General features: G+C 38.2%; 1 protein-coding gene across 1 annotated transcript; it reads left to right on the top strand.

Moving 5' to 3' along the window:
• The first annotated feature begins 254 nt into the window (after positions 1-254).
• On the top strand, positions 255-7,239 carry CXCL13 (C-X-C motif chemokine ligand 13). The gene is made up of 4 exons (XM_045793556.2): positions 255-354; positions 1,925-2,057; positions 5,020-5,100; positions 5,818-7,239. The coding sequence occupies exons 1-4, from the start codon at positions 291-293 to the stop codon at positions 5,870-5,872; spliced, it is 333 nt and encodes a 110-aa protein (XP_045649512.1). The 5' UTR covers positions 255-290; the 3' UTR covers positions 5,873-7,239.
• The last annotated feature ends 6,074 nt before the right edge of the window (positions 7,240-13,313 follow it).

The following is a 13,313-nucleotide window of genomic DNA, read 5'->3' as shown; positions in this document are numbered from 1 at the left end:
CTCCCCACCCCCAAATTTCTGCAGCATCCCTACCATTTATAGTCTACATTTTCAAGACTATTTCATTATACTTATAGTGCTCTGAAGCCAATTCATAAAATTTGCAAGGGGAGTTCAAAAAAAAGCAAGCTCAGCAGTATTTGGGGACTTTTAAAAATGATGACACAGCTGACCTATTGGAGACAAAGGCAGTGGGAGGGCCCTCACTGGCATAAATAAATAGGAGTCTCTGTGCTCAGAACCCACAGTTTAGACCCAGAGCTGAAGTCTGAACTCCACCTTGAGGCAGAATGAGGTTCACCCTGGGATCTCTGCTGCTCATACTGCTGGTCTGCAGCCTCCCCCCTGTCCATGGTGAGAACTTTCACATACCTTATCATTGTGCTTTGTGCAGAAATAGTCTTCGCCATTCCTTTCTTTCTTTTTTGTTTTAATTAGAAAATGGGGAGCAATATGACTGTGGGGGGGGGACTACTCAACTGTTCCTAGATTTCTAAAAGTAAGGTGCTTAGAGATTTAACTCTTAGAAGCTAGAAGCATGTATGTTGTTAAGATTCTTATCCATAGATGGAGACATTGAAGTCCAGCGTCCGTGTGACTTATACTTGGCTTGTCTATTCCTGGTCTTTTTCAGATTCAGTTCTGCTGTAACTAATTCTCCCCGTGTGTATCTTCTTTGCTCTGCCTTTCAATGCTATCCCTTCTGACTAAACTCTTTATAGGGTTTAAAGATAATTGACCTCAACAGATTGGTCTCCTGCAGGGAATGTTTGGCTCGATTCTATATGGCTAGCTCTGACATGAGACGTTGTAAACACGACACGGGTACTTAGGTACGTGCTTTCTGCAAACGAGCAGACTTCCAAGTCCAAATGGGGTGACTATGTTTGTGTAAATAGGTAAATATGCAGTTGAAGTTGTAAATTTTTATACAGCTGCAGAAATCCGAAGCATATGCAGAATGATATACTCTGCTCAGGTATAAAAGACAAATTTTTGTTCTTAAAGTGCAAGGAATTGTTTTTCAATTTTTATTTTGCTTCACATGCTATTTTTATTCTTCAAGACCTTTATCTCTTTCTTCCTCCATAAAGTTTTCCCATTGCCCTGGCAAAGTCCTCTGTTCCCATCGTGCAGTTTGGATCTTGGGTGTGAAATACAACATTCCGTGACATTTTAGTCTTTGTTCATTGGTTTCCTTCACCAAATTGTAAATGCCTTGAGAGCCAGGTCCTTTTTATTTGCCAATACATGTCAAGCATGGTGTAGGCGTTGGGTTTAAAGGGGGTAGAATTCATTAAAATACATGAGATAGATTACTCATAAAAGTACTTAGTACTAATCACCAGTGTTGTTGAATAAAAATAGTCTGGAATCTTTATTATTGGCCTTTGGTTGGTAATGACTTGCAGCTGATACGGTGGACCAGCATGTTACACAAAAACAAAAAATCTCTTCTGCGGTATTTCCTTGGAGAGACAAGGGAAGGGGTGGTTCAAGTGTGATAAGAGCGAGAACTCTGTTACAGCGTAGTATTGCTCAGGGGACACTGTAAGGAATTCGTATCTTCGGTTTTTATGTGTTTGGAGGGAAGATCAGTTGACTTGACACTATATTAATTATAACTGAGTTGTAAGTCCCCAGAGTGGTGGCCTTCAAATTTTATTATATAGACAGTCGCCTGAGCACCAATATAACACCATCACAAATTTCAAAAGGTGTTGTGTTTTTCGAAAGCTGATTTTATTTTTCAGGTTTTGGTAGAAAATGTTTAAAAATAAGCCAAGACAAGCAGAAATACACCAACTCAAAGTGCCGACTTGAAATTTTTAAATCTTCAAATGTGCCGCTTGAAAGATTCGTCATTAAATTCAAGTTCTGCGTTGTATGCCGAGGGGATTAAAATAACTGATTGTGTTTACAGGTGTTCTGGAGGCCTACAATACCAACTTAAAGTGCAAATGCATCCAAGAGGCCTCAGTTGTTATCCCGATGCACCACATCGACAAGCTTCAGGTCTTCCCCCCTGGGAATGGGTGCCCGAACAAAGAAATCATGTAAGTTGCAGGAGAAATGCTTATGTGATGCTTTTCTTCCCCTGAGAATCAGATCCAACGTTGCCACATAGTATCTTTTCAGTATTGTTCAGGTATGCAACATAGAATTCTTACTCAAGAATCTCAAAGTGATTTACTTTGAGAATTGCTAACAATTCTCAAGCTAATAATGAGACTCCGTAATATTTATTAAATACCTGTTTTGCAGTGGCCCTGAGGTAAGCGCTTTCCACACTTCACTCATCTTACTCCTTTAACAGCCCTATTAAGTTACCTTAGTGTCTATATCACTCCTCTACAGAGGCAGAAACTGACGCTTGGGGAGGTTAATGAACTGCCCTGAGGCATACCACTAGAAATCGACAGAACCAGGACTCCACCCAGGTGTTCCCCCACCCAGCCTCTTCTCTCCTCCACCAAATTCAAATTGCCAGCAGAAGCAGACACTTTGCTCCCCAGAAGTTAAAGAGCAAGAAAATAAGTATTCACAACAGTCCTTGGTCCGAACATCTGTTTTACGGAACTGTCCTTTAGCTTTAAGATCAACTTTGATTGAAGAGTTAGGCTAAGGGGACAGTAGTGGCTGCAAGAAATTCAATAGGTATCTTCTTTTACTGAAATGTTCTATCTATTTTTTTATTATGTTATGTTAGTTACCACACAGTACTTCATTAGTTTTGATGTAGTGAGTGACCCTTCCTTTTCAGTGCTTTCAGAGAAATCTGTTCACACTTCTATCATAGCATTTTTCATGGTACATCAAATGAGAATTTACACATTGCATATAAAGCTCATAGTACAGTGTCTGGCACAGTAATAAATGTAATAAATGTTCAGTAAATATTAGCTGTGATTATAGCATCACTATGTTGGAACAATCAGGTTTGTGGTGCTCGCTCTCCCTCTCTCTCTCTCTCTCTCTCTCCCACTTCCACCAGAAGATAAGTTCTTTATACACAGGAATCAGATTTATTTGTTTCTCTCCTCCCCAGTGCTCTATCCTTTCCCTGGCATAGAACAGAGGTACAACCAATGCTGGATTGTTACACTTAATATTTTAAATAGCGCCTACAGATCTTTTGTGTATAACTACTTGGAAAATTGATTTCTCCTTCTTCACTCTGTCTTTATGAACCAAGCCCCCGCAATACCTTGAAGTATGAGGTATAGCGTCTTTCTCAGGGCATCCCTGAGTTCATTTTCATTAGCTACCCTTCCCTTGGACTTCTTTAGACTGTTGATGTGTTTGTAAGCAGCTGTTTTTTGTTTGTCCCATTTTGCTATGTGCTTTGGGTCTCTCGCCCTAGTTGGATTCAACTTGTAAAAAAAAAAATATACGGGATATTAAAAATATGTATGAAATCTTTTCATTAAAAAAGCATTATGCTTTCCCTAATGTCTTCACCAATGAAGGTTCTAACTAAACCACAATTATTGTCCTCAAACTCAGAGATGTCAGTGAGCACTGGGTGTTATACACAACTGATGAATCGTTGAACACTACACCTGAAACTAATGATGTACTCCATGTTGGCTGATTGAATTAAAAACAAACAAACAAACAAACAAACAAACCTCAAAGATGCCAAGTCTAGCCATGACCTATTTGGGAGCAGTTCCTCTAGCTATGTAGAAAACTGAGACTCTCTCTCTCTTTCTTCTTAAATTACATTTCCTCTATTGTGAGTCATCTCTCACCTCTCAACCTGAGGAAGTAATGTATCCTAATTTTCTCTTTGTTAACTTCAATCATTTTGAAGTGGCAAGAATTTGATTTTATATCTTCTCCCCAAATTTCTGTGTTTCTGAATTTTAATCAGATATAGAAAAAAAGCTGGAAATTACGAGAAACTCATAGCAATCAGGATAAAAATACTGTGAGTGGTCAGAAATTTATTTTCCATCATGAACTCTGAAACAGAACTGGAAGGTTCTGCCCAAGAACGCAACAATGCTATGACCTCTGACCTCTCTAAGATTCAGTTAAAGGGTAGAGTTTCAAAGCTAGATGGATGGATCCTTGCTGTTATTTCATAACTAAGGTAAATGTCAAGAAATTGTTTTGTTCAACGTCCACCCCAATAGAGAGTTGAGTGTCCCAGTTTGCTATCACCAGGAAGACCTCACATCCTCCACTGCAGGTAAAATATTTGATGCTGTGTCCAGCACTTGATAACCATTCGGATCCTGCCCGTGTAGAGTGGTGGCTATCTGGAGATGGATAATTTCATCTGCGTGCTGCCCTACTGCTGCATTTGCTGTGCAGTCTTGGGCAAGTCATTCAAACTCTCTACACCTCAAGTTCCTTATGTGAATGTGAGGAAATAATAGTTCTCTAGCATAGGATCTGTGTGAGATTGAGCAAATTCATGCCACCTGCTGAGCATAGTGACTCACACATTGTAAGTGCTTGATCAATATTAGCTAGGAATTATCATGGCTGCTTTTGTTGTCGTCAAATCTCTTAGAGCAGTGAAAGCCTCACTAACTAGAGGTTCAACAAAATGCAGATGTCACTCTCCCACATTCAATTTCATTGAACTTTTTTCAAATAAAATTTCCTCAAGAGAGTGGTTTCTAGAGTTTACTTCATTCTCCCAAGCTCAATAGACAAACACATTTTAAAGATGTTGTGATACAGATTTCTAAGGGAGCCAATCTTGGAGTCAGCTATTTGGTCCACCTCCAATTCATGGGAAGACTGTCAGCAAAGCATTAACCCCTGACACTTGAGATTCTAGAAACTTCATCTGCAGCTCCATGGGCTCACATATGACTGTTCTGCAAAGGCTTTCCTTGCTCCTCAGATCTCACACTACAAGTCACCTACTTCAGATCCTAAACTGCCCACTTCCAATTTTACTTCACCCAGGAATATTTTTATACTCAACTCTCCCTAAGTGCAGTATTGACGAAAATGTAAGACTGCTTTTTTAAAAATTTTTGTTTCTTTTCCCCCCAGAATTTGGAAGAAGAATAAGTCAGTTGTATGCTTGAACCCTCACTTCAAATGGACACAAAAATTAGTAAAAATATTACAGAGGTAAGTCTGGCATACCAAGGGTTTCCAGATGCCAATTAGTACTGAAGGGTTTCCCTTTGATGGGCAGTCAAAATGGAGACCATTTTAAATTTATGAGAAATTCCTAAGACAAATACCCATTCTTCACTGTCTCTTTTCAAATGAGTAAGAGTGACTGATTTCAATAGCTCAATAAATTAAATTGGAAGCCAATATGTACAATATTCCTTGTTTGACATCTTTAAGGGAAAGCCAGTTTCTAGTAAGCTTTCTCTATGGAATATTATTCAGCCATCAGAAAGGATGAATACCCACCATTTGCATTGACATGGATGGAACTGGAGGAGATTATGCTAAGTGAAATAAGTCAAGCAGAGAAAGACAATTATCATATGGTTTCACTCATATGTGGAACATAAGGAATAGCATGGAGGACATCAGGAGAAGGAAGAAAAAAATGAAGGGGGGGGGGATCAGAGAGGGAGATGAACCATGAGAGACTATGGACTCCAGGAAACAAACTGAGGGTTTCAGAGGAGAAGGGGGTGGGGGGATGGGTTAGCATGGTGATGGGTATTAAGGAGCGCACGCATTGCAATGAGCACTGGGTGTTATACGCAAACAATGAACCATGGAACACTACATCAAAAACTAATGAAGTACTGTATGGTAGCTAACATGACATAATAAAAAAAATATAAAAAATAAACACGACTCTTGTTTTTCTTTTTATTACAGAAAAAATGCTCCTTCAACTCGGCCAGCTCCAGTGGTTAAGAAAAGGATCAAGTGATGCCAATATCCCCACTAAGGACACCTGTATTCTCCCCAAACCTGCTCTGAGTTTTAGTTTTGTATTTGGATGAATCTTTCCAAGAAAAATAACTTCCCCATATAAGCAAGCATGAAAATATATGTAAAAATATCCCTAGAGCAGCTGATGGGGCCAAGTTGGGCTTTTTGAAAAATATGGTACCCTATATACTTGGGCTGTGCACTCTCATTCATCACAGAGGAAAGTTTCTTTGAGGATAATTACTTAGTAATAAATCACATAAGTTTCTTTTAATAGTATGCCTATTGCTTAGTGCTAAATTTTTTCTAGAAAATAAGGGAACAAGAATTTAAACCTCAAATCTGAACATGTGGCTTGAGTTAAGAAGGAAATGATGGAATTCATTTCAATCATTTTACACTGTAAGAAAAGCAGTCTTCATAAGAGACTTGAAACCTGCCTGGGAAACCCATGGAATTTTATGAGACAGAGGGCTCTCATAGTTGGTATCTTCCGTTTAAAAGCTCAGTATTGAGAGAAATGGGGGTCCTACTTTTAAGAGTTCTTTTATGAGATTTACTGTCATATACAAAAACTAGTAACATTCAACGATCCCTAGACTTAAATTCATAGAATATTCAGGAAAAGCATTTAAGCTGATGTTCAGATGTACTGTTTTATACATTTGCTTTGACGAAATTTTTTTACTCACATCTTTTGCACAGACTTTTTTTTTTCTTGGTCTCTGGTACCTGATTCTTTAATGCTTCTTATTAATCTAATGCTATTCAATAAACTTGAGTAAACGTTTTACTTAATTATGAGCAACTCATTCTTACCAGAGCATTTGCTCAAATGTAGACATTCTCTGACTCATCACAATGAAAAGTAGGATTTCATCATATTAATTTCTATTTGCATGATGCTTGCCTTTTACAGAAGATCTAAATTATGTGGCAATGGGTGAGTGAATTTATTCCTGATATTAACACAGTGAGAAAATGCTTGACTATGAGAGTCTCTTTTCCCTGATATTTCCTCCAGAAATCTCCAAACTTTTACCAAAACCTATTTTCACTGTCTCATTATATTGACTCTTAAAATCTCCAATGTTTCCTTTAACAAAGTTTGACACTGGGTTGGACAAACAGAAGAAGATCCTTAAACCCCCATCCCCTCCTTCCCTGGATGCAGCCTGGCTCTCCTGGGCTGAGCTCCACTGTCCTAGTGCCCCTCATTCCTCTTGCCACTTTAGGGGACCCACTTCAGCATGTCCAGGTTTGAAGCTATATCTGGCTCTTGATTTCGTTTTCTCTTTTTGTTTTTTTATTTATTTTTATTAAATAGATTTCTTGGATGGAAGTAAAGAACCTATTCATCCTACATTTTCTGTTGTCTACAATTCAGTGTTTCTTTCTTTAGCACACACACAAAGGATTATAAAATGCCATCAAAATCCAGTATTCTAGCATTTTTCAGATTTCTACTTTTAGAGGTCAGGAATCATATCACTCTTAAGTTTTATTTTGGTCTTTGAGAATGCAGCTACATGATTATTCAGGATCCTCAAATAAGAAATATTACCGTTTCACATGAGGCAGGTACTATTACCTTGATAGCCATGAAGAACCCTCATTTTACAGAGGTAGAATTTGTTAGTTACACAGGGGTTAGGTGACTTGCTCAAGGCCATACAGCTACTAAACAACAAACCAAAATTCAAACCCAGGCAGAGTTCATGCTTCTAATCACCATACTATGCTGACTCTATATTGGAGTAGATCTCACCAGCTGCATTCTACAGAAACAGAAGCCAAGGCAATAAGACATTTACTTGTCCCAAATCACGTAACTAGTAAGAGACAAAACCAGAATTCAAATCTAAGGCCTCCTGATGCCTAAGCAAATGGTCTTAGTCATGACAGTTAGGGCTAAACTTTGCTTAGCCCTAATTGTATTCCTTACCTCAGCCCTTTTGTCCACCATCCTCTTCAGGGCCAATCAAAGCTTGAGAAGGTTCAAGCCACTCTTGGGTTGAAAGGGCAACAGGAAGACAGTGGGCCAATGTGGGATGAGAAGCAAAACAATAGGGCCGGGGAAGGTTCCCAAACTTGTTTTTCTTGCTACACAGGTACCCACTTCTCAAAGTCACAGATTTGAGGTAGTCAGCCTGACTTGGGACAGGGATCTTAACCCACAGTTAACTGCAGGATGACTTGTTGAGCCAGTTAATGGCGTGTCTGAGAAAAAGTGATCTTTAGCTCATCTGAGTGGGTTTGGGTTCAGAAAAGGAGAATAGTGAAACAGTAAGATAGACTTTAGGTAATTCATGGCCACATACATACAAACATACACATACTAACTAATTAAAATCTGAAGTAAAATAGAACTGAAGAGAAAACACAAGGTAATGCTGACCAAAGCAGGATGTTCAACTCTGGGAAATGGAATGCAGGAGTTAGAAGGCCAAGCGACACAGGGAGCTCTTAGTAGTGGGATGCAGGGAACCTCTAACAAAGTGAGTTGAGCCTCAATTGCTCTGCTTGCACCTATCTGACCTTAGAGGCCCAGGGAAGAAAAGATTGTTTCTCAAAGGTAATCTTATTCATGAGGGCTCCACCCTTATGACCCCATCTGATGCAAATTATCTCCCAAAGGCCCCACCTCCTAATACGTTGGAGGGTAGAGTTTCAACATATGAATTTTGGGGAGACACGAACATTCAGTTCATTACAACCCCAAGCCCTGTTCTGTTCCTATAATTTTGGCTTTTCCAGAATGTCATATAAATGGAATTATACAGTCTGCATCCTTTTTGTCTGGTTACTTTCACTTTGCATAAGATTTTGATAACAGAATTCATCGTGTTACTGAATGCATCAGTGGTTTATTTTTTGTTGTTGCCGACTCCTATTCCGTTGTAAGGATATACCACAGTTGATTCATTCACCAGTTGATGGACATTTGAGTTGTTTCCAGTTTTCGACTATTATGAATCTGTTTTCAACATTCACACACAAGACTTTGTGGGAATATACGATTTTGTTTCTCTTGAGTAAATACCTAGGAATAGGATTGCTGGGTCATATGGTAGATGCATATTTAACTTTGTAAGAAGCTGTTACACTGTTTTCCAAAGTAGCTCTACTATTTCACACTCCCACCAGCAATATATGAGAATTTCAATTCACATCTTTGCCAGCACTTGGTATTATTAGTCTTTTAAACGTCAGATATTTTATTTAGTAAATGTTTAATCTCTTGTGATCTTCATTTGTATGAATTAGTTAAAATGGCTAATGATGAGCAATTTTTAATGTGCTTATTTCAGGTCCATACATTTAGATTACATGAAAGCCTTTCCCCACTGAGTTACATTGGCAAAATTATCAAAAAGATGGGATGCTTTCAAAGGGATTTATTATCTCTCTCTAAAGGGCAGCCTTATTTTCATAATTTAAATATATAGCATGTGATAGCTATCCCATTCATTTTGGATGAAATAAAACTGGAGTTTAAAAGTCAGAATACTCTAAGGTGGCCTGAGTGGAGGTGGATGGCACGGGATGTTTTAAAGCATAATCACCAATATAAAGCTCCTGATAACAACATCTGATCTACTAGACTTTCTTACAGATTTAATTTCTTTTGTATTTTAAGAACTCTATAATGGCTGAAGGAATGTGCTTTCAAAATTTTATTTGGTAAAACAACAGACTGTGATGGGAAAATCTGTTTTCTGTACGTTTTGTTTGTTGCATACTTTGACTTAAAGATAGATTTCTATATTAAAAAGAGTCAAAAATCTGGAAAAAAAAGAAATTGACTATGTATGTAGGGTTCTGCTTCTGGACTCCTAGTAGATCTATATGTCTATATGTCTACCTTCATCCCAGTACCATATGCTCTTGATTAGTGCAGCTTAATAGTAAGTCCTAAAATTCAGTAGCTAGACTCTTCTTACTTTGTTCTTTTTCAAAATTATTTTGAACCAATGTCCTTTGCTTTTCCATATGAATTTTAGAATCACTTGTCAATTTCTACCCCACAAAATGATTTCAACTGGGTTGTACTGAATCTTATAGATCAATTTGGAGAGAATTTGCATCTTATGATACTGAATCTTCTAGTCATGAACATAGTACATCTCTCCATTTATATAAAACTTCTCTAATTTTTTCAGCAATGTTTTGTAGTTGTCCACATTCAGATCCTGTAGTCCCCCCAAACCAAACCATGAGCTATAACCAGTGAAGGACAATCATATGAAGGAGCAAGACAAACAGATGGGTTCCTTATTTATCATCTATATCATTTGGGAAGTGGTCAGATGTGACTTCTAGCCTAACTTTAATTGGACAGTATTTCTCCCTCCTTCATAGAAAAGTAGTAATCACTTAAAGTGATAAGATGGGACACATTCTAATTCCTTCCACTAGATCTACAAGTCTACCCAAATCTCCTCCCTTATCAATTCCCTTTTGCTACATCAGAGTAGGCACTTCTCCTCCTCATTCCTCAATGGCCAATCCCTCTACCTGTGTTTTAAATCTCAGCCCCTCTTACCATCTCAGGAGCCAACAACTACCCTTTTGTTCTCTATAATCAGCCACTTCCTCCCAATTAGTTCCATCCTCATACCATTTAAATATATTTTAGTCTCTCCCATCTCAAAAACAAAAACAAACAAAAATTTTTTCCTGGCCCTCTTCTGACTATTGTCCTCTCTTTTCTTTACCTCCATCACAGTCAAACCTCTTGAGTTGTCTATACTCAACGTCTCCATTTTTTCCAGGACTTTCTCTCTGTAGCACCCTCCAGATCAGTCTTTCCCTCCCTCACTACCCCTAAAAAAAATTGTCAGTAAGGTCATCAATGACCATTGTAGCCATATCATTCAGCTATTTCCACTAAAGTGTTATGTGGCTTACAGAAAAAGCGTTTATTTCTTGTTCACGTCTCTTTAGTTGAGCTGAGGTTCAGCTGACAAGAGTGAATTTGGGATTAATTTAGGCTATTTATTTAGTTTAGGTCTATTCTATATGTCTCTTATTTGGGGGGATCAGATGATACTCAGGACATATTCTTCTCATGGTGATGGCAGATGCAGAAGGAAAGTGAGCAAAAATATGCTCTGCCTCCATGGCTGAGGCTCAGAATTATCAACCAGTTTCTTCCACTCACATTTTATTGGCCAAGGCAAGTCATATGTCCTTGTCCAATATCAGTGGGGCAGAAAGTTTATTTCACCTTTAGTGGAACTGCAAAACCATATGGCAAAGATGAGTACAGGGAGGGGTAAAGAATTAGGAACAATATTAAATCTGCCACAGTTGGCAAGTACAATGATCGTTGTTTCACACTCATCTGATGGAACTCAATTTTTCAGAAAAGGAGAACTAGTGCAGTTACAGTCTCTCCCCTTGTCACTCAGAACAGCACACTTCTGGATTTCCTCCTACCTTTCTGGCCACTCCTTCTCAGTCTTATTTTCAGGCTCAGCCTTCTCTCTCTAGCCACTCAATAATAGAAAAGGTGATTTTGTTCCTCATTAATCACCATATACTTTCTCTCCAAGAGATATCTAAGACCAGGTTTTCATGTAAACACCAATGACTCCCAATTTTTCATCCCTGGTTCTCTGAATTTCATTCCATTCTACCCAAATAACTCTGCTGTATCTCCACTTTGGATCTTGCAAAGGTACCTCAAAAACTCAATGTCAAGGACCAAAATTCACGGTCCAATTCCAGCACTACGTACCTCAGTGAGAGCTCCACAATTGTCTAAATGTGCAAAATGCAAAACTAGGACTCATTTAAAAATTCATTTTCAATCACTACTAGCTCTATATCTAACACATAAGAAAACCCTGTTGACCTGTTTTTGTAAATATTCCCCTAATCTGTCCACACCCTCCATTTTTACCAACACCCTATGCCAAGATGCCATTAATTCTCACCTGAGCTGATTAAATAGCTTAAAGTTGTGTGTATCCTCCACCTCCTCCGATACTTCTCTATAATGTGCTAAGATGATGCTTACAACCTGCACATCAGGTGATGTCACTCCCGTTTCATTTCTAAGTTCAAGGGTCACTTCCTCAGGAAAGCCTTCCATGTCCCTCCAGCCTAGGTCAGATCTTTTGTGATATGCTCTCATAGCATATTTCTTTTCCTTAAGAACATTTACCTCAGTCACTAATACATTGCTAGTGTGACCACGTAATAAATATATGTCTCCCCATTAAGCTATAAACTCCATAACATCAAGAACTATGTTTGGTTTTGCTCATCCTTGTATCCTTAGCATCAGTTATGGCCTGGAACAGAGTAGGAGTACAAGAAATATTTGTTGAATGAATGAATGCCTTGTAATTGTCTCATTTATTATTATTTATAATACTACAAAAATAACTTTTCATATGTTCATCCTATTTCTCTAACTGGATTATAAATTTCTTGGAGATAGTGAGTCCAATTTTTATTTCTGTCTCCCACACAGCATCCTAGATATTAAGGAAGCAACTTTTGTGCAAAACGAAGAGCATCTTGTATAGCACATAATTTGGAATATTTAGGAAATAATTTTTTTGCCATATTACTTAGAACATATGACTGGGAGAAAGTTGGATCTAACCAGATTTGTAACTACCATTGTGCATCTGAATGTGCTGGCAGATTTAAATCAACTGGTAATTGTCATTGAAATTTAATATAATTGAATAATATTAAGATCTTCCGGTCAAATTCCTATTAAATTAGTAAGTTTTAAATAATAAAACTATGTCATGATATTAGAGTTCTAGTATTTTTCTAGGATACTACTGGAAAAAGCAAAATTAATAATGAATACATTTTCACTATAAATCTAAGATGACTAACATTTATAAAATTCTTACTTGCTGTATCATTTAGGATCCCATCAGGAAACAGCATCCTCAGCTGGAACCTGAAGAGAATGCAATGAACGATTTCAGAGGTGTAGACAGGATTAAGGGAACCAATAAGGAATGTTGGGGCACCCAGGGCCAGTAACCACCCTGTCTTTAACGCAACTCTAAGCCAAGAGGTGGGAAGGAGAAGAAGGAGGAAGGGAAGGAAATGGTATTATGGAAGTTTTTTTGGAGAGCTGCAGCTTGGAAGCTAGATTGCCTGATCAAAACCATAGGCACAGAGATTACAGTCACAAGAACTGAGTATAAACAAGGAGTGGTAGAAATAAGTTCCTTTACCTCTGTTTCCTCCCATCCTCCAATCTCCTCTTCATATCCCATACCCTCATTGACCAAGCACATCCATCAGGGGTCAGATGAGGAAACTAAGGTTTAGAGAGATTAAAAAGTTTGCCCAGAGTCATATAGCCACTAAGTATCAGTTCTGGTATTTGAATCCTAGCAGGTAGACTTCAAATACCATAATCTCATTTATTATTTTACATGTGCAATGGAGGACTGTCT

The sequence above is a fragment of the Ursus americanus genome, chromosome 8 (assembly GCF_024610735.1).
Source record: "Ursus americanus isolate L20-20 chromosome 8, mUrsAme1.1.p, whole genome shotgun sequence".
Classification (NCBI taxonomy): Eukaryota; Metazoa; Chordata; class Mammalia; order Carnivora; family Ursidae; genus Ursus; species Ursus americanus.
This window is presented reverse-complemented; position numbering and strand designations above follow the sequence as displayed.

Coding starts and splice junctions, on each gene's coding strand:
- CXCL13 (XM_045793556.2), top strand. CDS start 291: ATGAGGTTCACCCTGGGATCTCTGCTGCTCATACTGCTGGTCTGCAGC. Junction 355..1,924: donor CAGCCTCCCCCCTGTCCATG/GTGAGAACTTTC, acceptor TTGTGTTTACAG/GTGTTCTGGAGGCCTACAAT. Junction 5,101..5,817: donor TTAGTAAAAATATTACAGAG/GTAAGTCTGGCA, acceptor TTTTTATTACAG/AAAAAATGCTCCTTCAACTC.